The 18,434-nt window shown below is 32.9% G+C and overlaps 1 protein-coding gene across 1 annotated transcript in view; it reads right to left on the bottom strand.

The window, feature by feature from the left end:
- Positions 1-18,434, bottom strand: part of STPG2 (sperm tail PG-rich repeat containing 2) — a 298,036-nt gene that overhangs the window by 248,739 nt on the left and 30,863 nt on the right. Inside the window, exons 4-5 of the mRNA XM_040625315.1 lie at positions 17,432-17,544; positions 14,515-14,626 (exon numbers count right to left, since the gene is read on the bottom strand). Of these exons, the coding sequence (XP_040481249.1) occupies positions 14,515-14,626; positions 17,432-17,544 (225 nt within the window). The remainder of the gene's footprint in view (positions 1-14,514; positions 14,627-17,431; positions 17,545-18,434) is intronic.

Here is an 18,434-nt window from a genome sequence, read left to right as displayed (position 1 = left end):
TTGACTTCTTTTTGCTTATACAATAAACTGCACAGTTTGTAGATTGGCGTTACAAAGCCATTCTTCTATCTCAATCCAAACTGTACCCTGAATAAATCTATTCCATCTCTATTGCCACAATTACCATAATCTTCTACTCTTGCCCCCTCCATTCTAGAAATGGAGAAATATCCATTCAGCAGAAATATCATGTTACTCCCCTATGTCAAACCCTTTATTGCCCTAAGAACAAAATCTAAACTTCCTACCAAAGCCTATAAAGTCCTATAAAGTATGGCCTCTCCCTACCTCCCAAGTATCATCTCATACCATTCATTCTCCTTTCTCATTGAACTCCAGCCCAAGTGGCCTTCTTTCAACTCCCTCTCATTCCCATCTCAGAAAACTTACACATGCAGTAATGATTCTTGAACAGTGAAAATTGAAAAATAGTAAATCTGTAAAATTTTGATGCTGGTGGAAGGATAACTTTAGAGTTAACTATTATAGAATATTTAAGGATATCAGAATTGTTCCTTTCCAAATCACTGATATAAATATTACATTGATAAAAATTTCCCTTTACTGTAAACAGGGCAAGCAGATCTTTAGTGGAGTTTAATCCTTTTATTCATAGAAATTCTTAGAAATATGAAATAATACTCTATTATAATAAAAATACCCAACATTGACAAGGAGAAAAAGATGGTGGGAAAATAATACTGAAAAACAAATGTTTGTAGTATATTTAACTCAAATATCTATCAGATTTTTCGATCATTCTTCAAACATACAGCGTTACCAAGGACTGTTTCAAGAAGTGGAGATACCACAGTGAACAATAAAAACAAAAATCTTTGCCCTCTCACAGCTTTCATTCTGGTAAGGTATATATCATCCAGTTTACATATTCTATAAAGTAATTTATAAACAATATGCCCATTTTAAATGTATATTCCAATGAGTTTTGACAGATCCATTAATTCTATAACCATTAAGCCATAAAGCCATAATCAAGACATAGAAAGTGTTTCTATCGCCCCCCCCCCAAAATTTCCTTGTACAACTTCCCAAACATCTTTCCATCACAGGCCATAGACAACAGCTAAATTGTTTTCTATTATTATAGATTGGATTTGTCTTTTCTAGAGTTTTATATAAATAGAAACATATACTATTTTTTTTAAATATCTGGTTTCTTGTGCTCAGAAGGCTGTTTTTGAGATTTGCCATGAGGTTTTGTGAATGAGTCATTCTATAGGTAGTTCTTTCTATTGCTGAGTAGCATTACATTACATGAATATCCACCTATTTTCCATTCATTTATTGATAAACATTTGAGTTGCTTCCAGTTTGGGGAACATTCATAACAGTGAATAAATCTGCTATGAAAATCAGTGTATAAGTATCTGAACATGTGTGTTCAACCATATTATGTAAATATCTAGACATGGAGTTGCTAAATTTTTCATTTTTTTCATGCTAGGATATTGAAATGCAATTTATTTTTGTATATTGACACTGTATTGTGTGATCTTGCTACACTCACTAGTTCTCATAGCTTTGTTGTAGGCACTCGCGATATTTTATTTCATTAGACCTTACGCCAGTTAGAATGGCAAAAATAGACAAGGCAAGAAACAACAATTGTTGGAGAGGATGTGGAGAAAGGGGATCCCTCCTACATTGTTGGTGGGAATGCAAGTTGGTACAGCCACTCTGGAAAACAGTGTGGAGGTCCCTTAAAAAGTTAAAAATTGAGCTACCCTATGATCCAGCCATTGCACTACTGGGTATTTACCCCAAAGATACAGACGTAGTGAAGAGAAGGGCCATATGCACCCCAATGTTCATAGCAGCAATGTCCACAATAGCTAAATCGTGGAAGGAGCCGAGATGCCCTTCAACAGATGACTGGATTAAGAAGTTGTGGTCCATATATACAATGGAATATTACTCAGCTATCAGAAAGAACGAGTTCTCAACATTTGCTACAACATGGACAGCACTGGAGGAGATAATGCTAAGTGAAATAAGTCAAGCAGAGAAAGACAACTATCATATGATTTCTCTCATCTATGGAACATAAGAACTAGGATGATCAGTAGGGGAAGAAAGGGATAAAGAAAGGGGGGGGTAATCAGAAGGGGGAATGAAACATGAGAGACTATGGACTATGAGAAACAAACTGAGGACTTCAGAGGGGAGGGGGGTGGGGGAATGGGATAGACCGGTGATGGGTAGTAAGGAGGGCACGTATTGCATGGTGCACTGGGTGTTATACACAACTAATGAATCATCGAGCCTTACATCGGAAACCGGGGATGTACTGTATGGTGACTAACATAATATAATAAAAAATCATTAAAAAAAGAACATATCCTGTACTGTTGAAATTAATTCTCCCAAGACTATGAGATACTCTTCATTTTAAAGAAGAGTCTTGAAATAAATAATTTGTTTACAGGCCTATAACTAGCAAACATTGGAGCAGAACTCAAACCCAAGTCTGACTTCACAAAGTCCATGCTATAGTTTTCCGGTGTTTGTCCCTTTAAACCAATAAGAGGCAGAAAAGGCATGTTTTTAAAAATACACAGTATCAAGGAAAAACTCTGCTTTTTTTATAATATTAAGAATTTAACAAATCAAAAAACCTGTAAGTCCACAAGTAATACATTTCATTTTTTAAAAAACATAATTATAGATCTGCACCACTATCCAAGCTCTCAACTTCTTGAATCCAAATATTTCAATAATGATTTGCCGAATACCTTACCTAAAATTCAACACTTAAATAGAAACTTGCTATAATCAATCTTCAGGTGCGTATGAGCAAAAAATATGCCCTGCACAAATCTGGGCAGAGCATTTAGCATGAGCCACAGTCTTAGCTGTTGTGCTGATGAGATCACTCCTGGTTTTGTTTAAAGAGCAGTGCATTACTGCAATGACCTCATCTTCCCACTCCTCCCACATCTCCCTTGCTCTCTAGGCTTAGTACTTCACTGGTCCCAGATTTTGCTTCTGCCACATGGCTGAGGATATAATCAACCCAGACAATTTAGATACTTTTAGTATCTATAACACACTATTTCACTGTTTATTGATATTACAGAACATGTTTTTTGTAAAATAAAAAGTTATACGTGATATAGAGCAGAACCATTTTTGACTACGCACAAACATACTAGTGAGCTCAATAAATATTTTTTTAATTAAGTAATTGGGCTTTAAATGCCTTACAGAAATCCTTGTGTGATTACTATATAGATATTTAAGTGTGCTTAATTTGGGAAACTGATGTAGGATTTTGCATGAACCGGATGTATTACCTTTTGTCAACAGAATATAGGTTCCTGCTACCTAAAGTTTGCTATCCAGTAGGTTTTCAGGAATGGATTAGATTGATTGACTGACTGATTGATTTTACAATTTCAGGTGTTTTTTTGGTTTTTGGGTTTGGGGAGGGGTTGTGATTTTTTTAAGTTTTTATTTAAATTCTAGTAAGTTAATAAATTCCAGTTAGTTAACATAATAGTGTAATATTGGTTTCAGGAGTAGAATTTAGTGATTCATCACATACATATAATACCTACTGCTCATCACAAGTGTCCTTCTTAATACCCATCACCCATTTAGCCCATCCCCAACCCATCTCCCCTCCAGCAACCCGTTTGTTTTCTACAGTTAAGAGTCTTTTATGGTTTGCCTCCCTTTCTTTTTTTCCCTTCCCCTATGTTCATGTTTTGTTTCTTAAATTTCACATATGAATGAAATCATATGGTATTTGTCTTTCTCTGACTGACTTATTTTGCTTAGCATAATACACTCTAGCTCCATCCATGTTGTTGCAAATGGCAAGACTTCATTCTTTTTTATGACTAAGTAGTACCACCTCTTCTTTATCCATTAATTTTTGATGGACATTTAGGAATGGATTAGATTTAAATGAAGGAGTCTTATAAAATGAACAACTATCAAAATAAACAACTTGAAAATTTTTTCCACATCTTTCTGCTTAAAAATGACTACTACAATTTATATGGAATCTGGACATTTCCAGCTTGCATTAAAAGCCCTCCATTATTACCATCTTCAGGGTTCTCTCAGTACTCACTAAAACGATCTCACTGGCCAGCTAGATTACTCTGCCAGCTACTCAAATGTTATTTTGTGTACTTCACCCCAAATGTCATTTGCTCCCTCCATCAATCTGTTGCCCAATATTTCCTTTAAGAGCTAGCTTAATGTAATTTTATTCCTTCATTCAATATTTTTTTAATCTACCATGTGTTAGGGATTTAAAATCAATAACACATAATCCCTGACCTCAAGAATGGCATGGTCTGATGGCAGAAACATATACTGATAATACAGCAATGATAAATGCCATGACTGAGGTATGTGAAAGTACCAGGAGTTGAATCTCAAAGAATGATTGGAAGTCAACCACATGAAGAAAAAGGGGGCAAAAGACTAAAAGACTAGCAGGGAATGAGTGGGGAAAATGGTAAGCTCAAGAAACTGAAGATAGTTCAATACGACTAAAATACAGGATACATAGAGAAGAATTGTGAAATGTGCATTTGGAGAAGTAGTTTAGAGTCAGATTATAACAGCTTTTATGTCATAAGAAGTATTAAAGCTCATTTCATTCAGTATATCCCTCTATTTCACATATAGTCTATTTTTTAACCCTCATAGATTTATGTCATTCATTCATTCATTCATTCATTCAGCAAATGTTAGGGAAAACACCATGTATTTTCTCTAATCGTTTCATATGTGTAATTTGTGTCTCCAATTAGAAGCCAAATAAATTTTTTTTAAATATCTGAAGTCCTAAGGCAACAAGTGTAATGCTAACCATATATTACTCACTTCAAGAAATGCTTCTTGATTGAAATATTAATAACGTAATTATCAGGTTATTTAAAATCATTAACCTAGTTTTATTTTGGCAATAATCCTAAATTAGCAAAAGGTAAATAACACATGCAGAGAATTATAGTGGCAAGAACTATAAAGTCTCTCCTTTAGAAAAAAATAAAACAAAAACTCTAGCTATTCAATAAGCGCTTATCTCTCTGCATTCCATTCTAGGTAAGCTTCCTGAAAGACTGAGCAGCCTATAGTCACAAGATCCTCTTCTTGGGGTGCCTGGGTAGCGCAGTCGTTAAGCGTCTGCCTTCAGCTCAGGGAGTGATCCCGGCGAACTGGGATCGAGCCCCACATCAGGCTCCTCCACTGGGAGCCTGCTTTTTCCTCTCCCACTCCCCCTGCTTGTGTTCCTTCTCTCACTGGCTGTCTCTCTGTCAAATAAATAAAATCTTTAAAAAAAAAAAAAGATCCTCTTAATTATCATCCATCCATTCTTAAATTCAGGTCATCTGCTGTCTGCAACCTGCGCCATCAGAGTGCTTTGCTAAAATAACCATTGATTTCAAAATTCTGCAAGGTTCAGTGGATCCTTTTCAGTTCTTATCTTTATTTACCTAACCAAAGTATGTAACACAGGTGGCAACTATCCTCCTCTGGCTCCTTGGAGATCACTCCTTCCCCATTCTACTCATACTGGGTTTTTTTATTATTGATTTTTCCCTTTTTTATTTAAATTCAATTAGCCAACATATAGTACATCATTAGTTTCAGATGTAGGGTTCAATAATTCTCAGTTGCATATAACACCCAGTGCTCATCCCATCAAGTACCCTCCTTAATGCCCATCACTCAATTACCTCATCCTCCCACCCTCCTTGCCTCCAGCAACCCTCAGTTTGTTTCCTATAGTTAAGAGTTTCTCATGGTTTTTCTCCCTCTCTGATGACCCCCATACTGTTTTTAATCCTCCTTCTCTGTTTCTTAGAGTCCCCTTCCTCCACTTATTCATTATATGTTGTCAATCTTCAGGTTCAATCCTCACTCCTTATGGATGATATAATTTAACCCAAAGACTAATTGCTAAATCTTCAGTTAAGATTTTTCTTGATTTTCTGACTACCTTCAAGACATTTCCACCTATATAACAAATAGATGCTTAAGCTTAAAATAATCTGATTTCCCAGTACTACACATCACACACACACACACACACACACACACACACAGCGGCATGTTTTCTATAGTCTCTCCAACTCTCTCTACTATTCATATAGAACTCTAAGTAAGAAATCCAGCAGTCATCCTCAGTACTTCCTTCCCACTCATCCTCCCACATCAAATTAATCAGCAGATAAAATCAATGTTGACATACAAATATATGTCATTTTCCCCTCATTTCTAGGCTCCTTTCACTATCTTAATACAGGTATTCACTATGTGAATCACTATGCATCACGTTATGACTTCTCCTTCTCTCCCTTTCCCATATCCCATACTTTGACTCACAGCTGACTGTCCTATTTTTCTAAAATCACAAAGCTATTTCCTGCTTAAAATATTTACTGGTTCATCACCACCTACAGATAAAAATAAAAACTGCTTTTCTCAAATTTTCATGGCTTTGCACATTCTCTTTACCTGCAATGTTCTATTCCATTCCAGACAAATAACTACCCATCCTTCAAAACACAACTTAAACATACTTTGAAACCCCTTCCTGACTTCTTCCATCCTCTAAAAAGAAACAATGAGTTTCTCTTCTGAAGTCCACTGTACCTGAGTTGAATATTATTGTATAATTTTTTACATATTTGTATCTTCCATCAAAGTGTGAACTTAAGAACCTCTGTAGTACTCATCATCTTTCTTTCCACAACATAAAGTATTCAATAAATATCCATTAAATGAGTAATAGTAATATGTATCACTTACTGAGTGTTAACAAATGTCAGATACTGTGTTAAGCTATATGTGTGTGTATATACAATTACACCTCATCAGATTCTCACAATAACCTTTTTGTAGATATTATTCATATTTTAGAAATCTAGAAGGAAAAATATTTAAGCTTAAAGTGGCAAAATAACTTGCCCAAGGTCATACAACTACTATATGATGGAGCAAAAACTTGCAGTGTGATTCTAAAGCCTGAACTCCTCACCGCTAAATCATTAATAAATCTAAGAATGCTTTATTTATTTTATATAGTTCTTAAAATTTTACCGCAAATGAGTATGACTTCAGTATATAAGTCATTAATAACAGTACAAACCATTTCACAATCAGACTTGAAAATATCAGACGTTCTTCCAAAGATATATAATCACTGAGCAATAAATAAATGTTTCTAAGCCTTTTCCTCACACCTTTTCTCACACATAATTTTGTCCATTAGTCTCTTAATAATTCAACCCTTTCCTCCCATTTTGACACCTTTTCTTTCCTCTTTGAAACCCATGATTTAAAAATTGGAAAAGCTATTTTAGAAAATAAAAAAAGTAAGCATTCCACTTTTAGGTATACATTAGCCATTACACAAACAACTAATTTGTGTTTGGGGGAGAAAAACACATTTAATTGTGTGCAAGTCTTCCTAAATCTTTATTTATCCTCAAATTGAAGTTCCTTGAGGCCACCGCTACATATTACTAACTGCAGTAAATTTTCAACCAATTACTTGTTATAATGGCAACCAATCAGGTAATCTAATAAATATTTAAGACTAGCAATGACAAATGAAAAGGTAAAATTTTTGCATCATAAATAAGGGAACAATCCACCCATAAGAGAAAACCATTACTAATAATATATTGACAAGCTTCAAAAAATAATCACAAAAAGCTATATATTATTTCTGTTTATGTCCTTATTAATGTTTCTAAGCATAATTTTACTTACTTGAAACTACATCTTTCTACTCGAGTGCTAAATCTACTTAAGATCTACTTACAATTAATAAATTATTTTTAGGTAATCTACTAATCCAGAGAAAAACCTAGTTTATGAGTTACATGTTTAAAGTGTAACTTTTAAAATTCTAACAGTTTTCGTAAATTTATATCAATAAATGAAGAGAAATGACAGCTCTATAACTTACTTTGCAACCAGAATTCAAATAACATTTTAATATACCTACTGCTAAGTAATTTCCATTTAGCAGAACTTACAAAAATTAAAATTTCTAATTTAGGTTTGCTCAGAAGAACTACATGGCAAATTTTCATATCTTGCCACATAATTTTTAAACATTTGTTTTAATGAATATGGGAAATGAATTAGTAGTTTATGTCTATAAAAATCCAAAATATTGGCGCCACCTAGTGAAATTTTACTCAGTTTTTTAACTGGTAAGAAGCTATTATAGCAACCCCATAAATTTTGCATTACCAAATCAAAGAACTTCAACAGAAACTATTGTTAAATGTCTTTGTATATTAAGGATTTCATTAGTGTTAAGGAAGATACTAAAAAGAATTTTCATTGCCAAAAGCAAGAAAAACTCCTGTGGAAAATATTCAGGTTGAATAAAAGTTTATTTTGTGTTTCTTAACAGAAGTTCTCAGTAGAGTAGAGCACCATAATATATTCAAAAGATGTACTGAAACAATACTGCATATACAACAGAATTAGATAGATCACAAGAATATGATAAAGTTTTTAAAACTTGCAATTGTTCATTAAACTATTACATTTGTATTATATTTTGTTGTATCATCAGAAAATGCTTAAATCCAAAGACACTAGAGTACTTATTTAATTATTTTACTGCTTTAAAACATTCTTCTAAGGCAGTAGGATAAATAGGAGAAAGAAATAAACCTAAGAATTCTTTCTCTAAGTTCAAATTTTAAAATAAAACTGCCCATTTTTCAGATCTGTAATCAATTTATTCAAAAAGCTTAATAAACATTATCCTCACTCCACTAACTATAGGTATGTCAAAAAACAAGCAGAATGAAAGATTCCTATCCTCTAGAAACAATGACTCAACTGGGTACATAAGATAAACATTTTTTTAAAGATTCCATATATAAGAAAAAACGTTATTTAAATTAATCATAAATCCAAAATAAAAGTAAATCAAATTTGCAGAACTCTAACAAGTCAATAATAAAAAAAAATCCATTTTAAAAAGGGCAAAGACTCTAAGTAGACATTCTCTGAAGAAAATATACAAATGGCCAACAAGTATATGAAAAGATAATCAACATCAATAGTCTTTAGGGAAACGCAAATCAAAACCAGAATGATATACCATTTCACACCAACAAGGATGGCTACAATCAGAAAGATAAACAATAGCAAGCAGTGCAAAGATGTGGAGAAATTGAAACCTTCAATTTTACACTAATGTAAAATAGTGCAGCTGCTTATAAAATAGTTCCACAAAAAGTTAAAACATAAGAATTATATTATCCAACAATTTCACTCTCAGGTATATACCCCTGAGAAATGAAAACATATACCCTCACAAAGACTTATCTATGAATGTTCATAGCAGAATTATTTTTATGCTCATTCTTATGCTTTTGGGTTTTTTTGTTGTTTTTTTTTTAAGATTTTATTTATTTATTTGACAGAGAGAGACAACCAGTGAGAGAGGGAACACAGGCAGGGGGAGTGGAAGAGGAAGAAGCAGACTCTCAGTGGAGAAGCCTGATGTGGGGCTCGATCCCAGGACTCCGGGATCACGCCCTGAGCCAAAGGCAGACGCTTAACAACTGAGCCACCCAGGCGCCCCTCTTATGCTTTTGTTTAACATAGTATTATGCTTATTTTTATTCTTAACCAAAAAGTATAATCAACCCAAATGTCCATCAACTGATAAAATGGATAAACAAAATGTGGTATATCCATGTAATGGAATATTGAGCTATAAAAAAATGAAATATGGACACATGTTACAACATGGAAAATATTATGCCAAGTAAAAGAAACCAGTCACAAAAGGACAAATATTGCATGATTCCATTTATATCAAATGTCCAGAAAGGCAAGTCTACAGAGACAGAAATAGATTAATGATTGCCTACAATTGGGAGGACTGGAATAAAATGGGAGTAACTGCTAGTTGGGGTGAGTGAAATACTCTAAAATTGATTGTGGTGATGGTTGCACAACTCTGTGAATACACTAAACCATTCAATTATGTGCTTTAAATGGATGAATTATGATATGTGAATTATTATCTTAAAAGAGCGGTTTTTTAAAAAACAAAGTGAACTTCTAAACTCAAAAAGAAGTGCATTTTGAAATAAACTCTAAATGACATGAAAAAAAAATGAACATGTTGAGAAACAAATCTGACAAGACTACACTCTCTTCTAGTATGTGTTAATTTCCCCTTCTACAGAAGTAAAGGGAAGGGAATGCCCTGGATTAGCCAGACCTAGAGAGTTCAGAGAAAGAAATTTGTAAAGATGTGAAAACATAACCATAGAGGGAAGCCAAAGTCTAATACACCAAAAAGAGGAGTACGAATGTGTAAATACAAGCAAGAAATCTGAGTGAGATTCAGGGAAAAAAGAAAAAGAGCCATGGCTCGATATAAGTAAAGAGCGTTCCAAGAGAGTTTTAAGGAATTACTACCTATAACTAATCTTTATGTATCATCTATTGTGTCAGTGTCAGAGCATCAGCTGAACTTAAAGAAACAAAAATGGAAGCTAGTCAGCCTACCCCACACCAAATTTACCAACTTCCCCAAGCCATACTTCCTGCAACTGCTCTTAACACATGTGGGACAGGCACTCCAAAATGTTATTTTCCAAATCCAGTCTAAGAATCATTGAGAAATTACCATTTAGCATTATATAAGCCAAAAAAATTTTTGATTTTAAAAAATGGAAAAGACTCCATCTTCCCTTGTTACTTCAAAATGTAAATTAAAAATTTCTACATATTAGAAGCAAATATTTGCTATGACAAAAAGGCATTAAGAAATGACATGTACAACTAAGATCCTATTTACAACTAGTTCATTCATCTTCCGTCCTTATTCCTTTTACTATTTATAGGATAAAGAAATGAAAAATTATTCTTATTTTATTATTATTACAGAGGTCAGGATCTCTCATGGAAAAAGTTGTGGGAAAAAATCATTTTGAACAAAACATTAGTTTTATATTATACCAACTATGAAGAAAATATCAATATGTTCATATTACCTACTTTCATTATAAATGTTCTTTAATACCTCAATATTCTTATTTTATCAAAACTGTTTTCACAGAGTTGATTTTTAAAGGAAAAAGAGGCAAACTGTATATAGTTAGAACCACCCTTGCATCCCTGGGATAAATCACACTTGGCCATGGTGTATGTTCTTTTAAATGCAGTGTTAAATTTTTTATTCAACAGCTAACATTTTTTTAAGGATTTTTATAACAATGTTCTTCAGGGATATTGGCTTATAGTTTTCTTTTCTTGGAGTGTCTGCCTGGTAATCAGGGTGATGCTAGCCTCATAAAATGAGTTTGGAAGCGTTCCCTCTTTACTTTCTAGAAGAATTTAAGGATTGACATTAATATTTATTTGAATGTTTGGTAGAATTCACCCATGAAGATATTAGGTTCTGGGCTTTTCCTCTTTGGGAGATTTTTTATTACTGATTCAGGTTTCTTGTTATTGGTCTGTTTAGGCTTTCTATTTCTTCCTGATTCAGTTTTGCTAGGTTGTATATTTCCAGGAATTTATTCATTTCTTGTAGGCTGTACAGTTTGTTGGCATATAGAAGGCAAAAACAGATGAGAACCACACAAAAGCAGAAAAAGAATGCATGATAAAAATAGGAGCAAAAAACAAGGGCATCAAGTAGAAAACAATAACAAATATGGTAGATATTAATCCAACTATAACAATAATCCTTGAATGTCAATGGTCTAAATTTACCAGTAAAAGACAGAGATTGTCAGAGTGGATCAACAAATAAGACCCACTATTGCAAGACTTGTATAGTAGTCTTGCTGTCTATAAGAATCCCACTTTAAATATAAAGACAAATATAAATTAAAAGCAAATAGAGAAAAATATACCATGCTAACACTAATCAAAAGAGAGCAAGGGTAGATATATTAATTTTTAGCAGTACAAATTTCAAAGCAAAGATTATCAGGGTTAAAGAAGATCATTATATAATGATAAAAAGGCCAGTTCTCCAAGAAGACATAACAATTCTTAATGTGTACATGATTAACAACAAAGCAGCAAAACTGATAGGGCTGCAAATAGAAATAAATGAATCCACTATCACAGTTGAAGACTTCAACATCCCTTTCTCAGAAATGGGCAGACTAGCAGGCATAAAATCAGTAAAGACATAGTTGGAATCAATAACACCATCAATCAACTAGATATAACTGATTTATTTATAGCAACGAAAGCACATATGAAAATCTAAGTTTCCACTTTAGGAAAATAAAAAAGAAGACCAAATTAAACTGAAAGTAGGCAAAAGAAAAGAAGTAAGTAGAATTAGAGCAGAAATCAGTAAAATTGAATATGAGAAATGAATAGAGCAAATCAATGAAACTAAAAGCTGGGTCTTTGAAAAGATCTATCAAATTTATAAGTCTCTAGCCAGGTAAACTAAGAAAAAAAGAGAGGACACAATTACTAATATCAGAAATGAAGGAGGGGACATCACTACAGATCCCATAAACATTAAAAGAATAATAAAGGAGTACTATGAACTCTATGCCCATACATTTGATAAGCCAGCTAAATTGGACCAATTGCTTAAAAGAATCAATCTTCCCAAATTCACACGAGAAAAAACAGATGATCCAAATAGGTCTATATCAATTTTAAAAATTGAATCAGTAATTAATAACCTTCCAAAAAACGAAAGTACCAAGCCCAGGTGGGTTCACCAGTAAATTTTACCAAACATTTAAGGAACACATTATATCAATTCGCTACAAACTCTTTCAGAGGATAGAAGCAGAGGGAATACTCCCTAACTCATTCTATGAAGCCAGCATAACCCTAATACAAAAACAAAAACATTACAAGAATAGAAAACTACAGCATGGAGCACTGGGTGTTACATGCAAATAATGTCATGGAACACCACATCAAAAACTAAGGATGTACTGTATGGTGACTAACATAACATAATAAAAGATTATTATTAAAAAAAAAGAAAACTACAGACTACTATCTCTCATGGTTCTAAATTAACAGTTCTTATGCTGCTTGAGATTTGTAATTGTAATTTTATAAAATCAATTCTATTGCATTATTCTGTTATTGTGTCTTTTCATTTCTAGAAACAATATTTCTCATTGCTGATTGATATACAGGGGAAGATCAAGGAAACCAAATGCAGAGAAAATTCTTATTGAAATAGTTACTGATTTTTCAGCTGAGAATCATTTATCCTTATTCTAAATGATCCATTTTAAAATTTTTATTCTATAATCTTAAAGATTTTTTATTTACTTGAATATAGTTAATATACAATGTGATATTAGTTTCAGATGTACATATAGTGATTCAATTTCTCTATACATTATTCTATGCTCTCCACAAGTAGCAACCATCTGTCACGATACATTACAATATCATTCACTATACTCCCCATGCTGTCCCTTTCATTCTCCTAATTTATTCATTCCATAACTGTAAGCCTTTATATCCCACTCTCCTTCATCCATTTTTCCCAATCCCCATACTCCTTTCCTCTGGTAACCATCAGTTTGTTCTATGTATTTATAGGTCTGATTCTGCTTTTTGCTTGTTTATCTATTCATAAGTTCTATTTTTAGATTTCACATGAGTAAAATCATATGGTATTTATCTTTCTCTGATTTAATCCACTTAGCATAATACCCTCTGAGGCCATCCATGTTATTTCAAATGGCAAGATCTCATCCTTTTTTATAGCTGTGTATATTCCATTGTTCAAGTTTTCATGTTTAAATATAATAATATACTGAAGGAGAAAAAAAAAATCTATAGCTTTATTTGCCTACAAGTTCCAAAAGAGTAAACTGAAACATAGCTATAAAAAAGGAATGAAATCTTGGGTTTTATATTAATAAATATATACCATCCAGAAGAAGGAAGATGAAAATCCTACTATGTACTAATCAGACTACACCAAGAATATTATGCTTGGTTCTAGTATCATATTAAAAAGAGAGAAAGAGAAAGAGAAAGAGAAAGAGAAAGAGAAAGAGAAAGAGAAAGAGGGAGACTCACAAACTGAAGAAGATCCCTACATCACTTCAAAGGAAAATAAATTATCATGAATTTAAATAATGAGAATAATGTCAAAAATACTTGAAACAGTTACCTTTACTAGAAAAAGACTGAAAAGGAGACTGAAAAGAAGTCACAGGAAAAGAGAGAAAAAGTAGGCATCAGGCAGGCAAATTCAGATCAGTTTAAGAAGGAAATTGTAAGAAACAGAGTTGTCCACTACTGAAACAATAAACCTAGGACTAGTGAGTTCTTTATCACTAGAGGTGTTCAAGCGGAGATGGCATTCACTGATAGAGATTTAAAGCATAGTTCCTTCAATAATGTTCACTGAGTAACAACTAGCTACCAGGCACAGTAGATCTAAGAGTACTCTAACCCTGTAATCATAAGAGTCAATGATCTTAAAATATAGACAGTAGATGAAATAGCTACATTTCAACTTACCTTTTTTTCCTCCTGCAATATTATTACTTCATAAAATCGTGGGAGATTTAAGCAATAATTTTGTTGTTTATCTTTCTTGATGTTAATATTTTCATAATGAGGTTTCTTTTTCCTTTAGAAAAGTCAGAAAAATTGAGCTCTCAGTTTCAAATATATAATTGTTTATACAAGCAAAGAGAATATTTTACGCCAACATTGCTTAAAAAGTATGCAATAATAAGAACATCTGGGTATGTTAGGCCAATATATTCTAAATTTTGTAAAATGTATTCATCTATGTTGGTTGTTTGTGCATTTTCCAATTCAGAGCATTTTAATAAACCTACACTGACCAAAAAAAAAAAAAAATAGGATGTGGGATTTATATTAAGAGTTTAAATAAAAAGCTAATCAAAAAAGCTTCCTGTGTATTCTATTTAACATAAAACATCTTTAAAATTTCAAATCCCTTGTATTTCAACTACTTATATCACAAAACAAAAAAAAGGGGGGCATAAAGTTCTTTGAAAATAAAAGAGATGCTTATTTTCACTGATATTTACACAATCGCAAGAAAGAATAAGAAACTAAAAGTGATTAACAGCCCAAGCTTTAGAGTCAGACAGCCTGATATAAATCCTAGCACTGTTACCTACTAGCTATGTGACCTTCCATAAATCACCTTACTTCTCTAAACTTCAGAGTACATTCTTCACCTGATTGGAAATAGTAACAACCAATTCTTAAGATTGTAATGATTAAAGTAGTAGGTGAAGTATTTAATGCTATACATGGCCCATAAGTACAAAATAACTGAGCTATAATTAGTACAAGATTTTTTTTAAAGATTTATTTATTTATTTATTTGTTTGTTTATTTATTTATTTTAGAGAGACAGAGAGAGAACACAAGCAGGAGGGCAGAGGGAGAGGGAGAGAGAATCTCAAGGAAATTCTGCGCTGAGCACAGAGCCTGATGTGCGGCTCAGTCTCACGACCCTGGGATCACGACCCACTCCAAAACCAAGAGTCGGACACTTAACCAACTATGCCACCCAGGCGCTCCTACAAGAATTATTTTTAAATAGGTTCTACTGACTATACTATTTTTCCATTTCTTAAACAGAATTTCAAAAAAACCCCTCATATTAAACATTTCCAATGAACTATATTGAACATAAGCATTTTTAAAAACAGATTATAGAAAAACATAAAAACAAATGCTTAAGTTATATAATCACAAATATTTTCTTTGACATTGCTATGATTTAAATACGCATTTAACATGCCAGTTCACTGGTGAATGATGACTTTTTTATTTTTTTCACACAAAATCAACAAATGAACTTGTTTTCAAAACCTCAAATAGTTTTGTGGATAACAAATTTATATTTGGGAAATCAGAAGGGTCACATATCATTTAGGTCTGTGTCTTTCCCAAAAAGAGACCTCGAAGCTTATCTTTCCATTCACAATGACCAAATATCTCCACTTTTATACTGTATCAAATATACCAGAATAATTCTGACTCGATCAGTAAAGCACAAGGTAATAAATAAATAAATAAATAAATAAATAAATAAAACAAAATGTCAACTACCAGACAGAACTAAGATAATTTCAAATAAAAGGTACGGTGAAGGTAGCAGAATCAAAGAGCAGACAAATTATGGAAATGGTGACATAATGAAGCAGTCTGGAATGCAATCTATATGGCTACATTCCCAAGCAAAAGTGAAAATGCAAATAGAAGAAACACAGGAAATAAAAAACCTCAAAGAGAAAGTAACATTTAAAACTGAGGATTTAGAACAGGAGTGGGACAAGGCTGAAGAAACAAAAGAGACTGTTACGAAAAAGCTGCCAAGCAAAATCAGAGCACCAAGGTTAGAGAGTCCCGGTTACGCCTGCGGTATTTAGTCAGAAGTGTAGTGGGATAGAAGGAAAGCAATCATCAGAGAACTACATACCTTAAAAAAAGGTTACTTTTGCCTTATGTTAATTAAACTTCAATAAAACTGATGAACAGGTAGGCAGGCAAGCAGGCAGACAGACAGAAAGACAGACAGATAAGCAAACCAGCCAAACTGAAAGAACAGAGGATAAATTTAGAATACTGAATAACAAAAACATATGTCAAGGCGATGAACAGACTTAATTAGAACATTTCGTAGACTTTTGTTTGGAAGAATGGCAAAGATATTAAGTTAGACCCCATTAAGCTAAAGATATAAATTAAAGTTCTAGTGTACTACTAAAAGAATAAAAATACAAGGTGTACCTCCCATATTAGGAGAGTGAAAAAAATGAAAAAGAAAAGAGAATAGGGTATAAATTCCCAAAAATAAGAACCATGTTTTATTCCTTTTATTCTCAGTTACTATGTGTAGTACTAGCACACGGGAAGAATTCAAACAATGTTTGTTCAGTAAATGAACATCAGCAAGCGAGTCTAAGAAAGAGTCGCAGCTTCTGCCACCACATATAGATGTGTTTGAATCTGTCTAGGAAACTAATTAGATAGCTAATCACTGTGGGACTTCTTGTAAGAAAACTCATTCTATGAGAGAAAAAGAATCAGGTGGATAAGCTGGATCTTGTTTAAAAATTTTAATGATGAAAACAGGTGATAGAGTCTGAAAACAACATGGTATTTGTTACTCAATTTTGTCTTCCATAGACCCATGTCTAAGGCCTTACTGTAGAAGTAGGAGAAAATAAAGACAGAAAGAGTTATTTTACCAGAAATGTATTTCCTAGTTAAACTTCATAAATATAACCTCCAAGCTGATGCCATGGCTCTGACCCCACACTGAGAATTGCTTCTAAATCTATCATTTAGGCAGAAGAATGGACACCAGAGCCAGGCACAAATAAATATATTAGAATACTTTCTAGTCAAGAACTACATTAAAGGTATACTTTTTTTTTTAACTTACTGGACTATATCATACTGTCCAGGACCAGGCCCTGACTTTATAGGTAACTCAAGTCTTCCCAAAGAGTTGCCAAAACGTATCCCCTTGTATTTCAAAGTTGCTTTGGAAAAATCCTTTAAAAAAAAAAAAAGTGAAGATGAGACATAGTTTAAATAAATCATGAAACAGTGTTTAACTTCATTTAAGTCCAAATCTAAAGCAAGGACAGCCTTAGTCAAGGGGGTTTCTCTAACAATTGCTTAAGTCTTCTTTCAACCTAAATTAATACTGCTGTGCCCCATCCCACTCCTGAGTCAGCCAGGATTCCTGGAGAAGTATCTCTAGTTTTAGCATACCCTCAACCAATATGAACAGCTTTGCTCTTAACAGTACACTCAGCAATCTAACACCTTAAAGGGCAATAAAGATGAGCTCCTCATCATTTAAAAAAGGGAGGGTAAGGCAGAACTGTATGATTTAGGGAATAGAAAGTCTGTTAAAAATGATCTTAAATAGAAATTAATTTCTAGAAATCAAATTCAAATTCAAATATCACCAACAGATATTAGATCATTTCTAATTACCTAGTATTTAAAACAACAACAAATTCAGGTAAAGTTTTCAAATAGCAACAAATATACAACAAACAAATTACACACTACCCCCAGTTCATTCTATTAATGCTTGAGGTCCAGATTAGTCCTTTAATGCCAAAGAAATTATTTATCACGTAAGAAATCAACAATCATGTTTCCTTTGCATCCACTATAATAAATGTCAAAATTAAGCATGACCCTGAAAAGTTCACTTAGGAAAGTTAAAGGAAATTAATAAAATAATAAAATGTAACATAAGAACAGTAACTTCTCTTACAGAAATTCTCTTCTGTTGACCTAATAGATTCTAAATTGAGCAATCATTTAAGAATTTCTTTAAAAATCATTGTTTAACTGATGGTAAAGGCAACTCAGGTCTACTTACCTTATTTTTTAATTCATAGTTATAATTAGTTATTTTAAAATAC

Source organism: Ursus maritimus, unplaced genomic scaffold, assembly GCF_017311325.1.
Source record: "Ursus maritimus isolate PB19 unplaced genomic scaffold, ASM1731132v1 scaffold_8, whole genome shotgun sequence".
Classification (NCBI taxonomy): Eukaryota; Metazoa; Chordata; class Mammalia; order Carnivora; family Ursidae; genus Ursus; species Ursus maritimus.
Note: the sequence above shows the minus strand (reverse complement) of the source record. Positions and strands in the feature narration are given on the sequence as shown.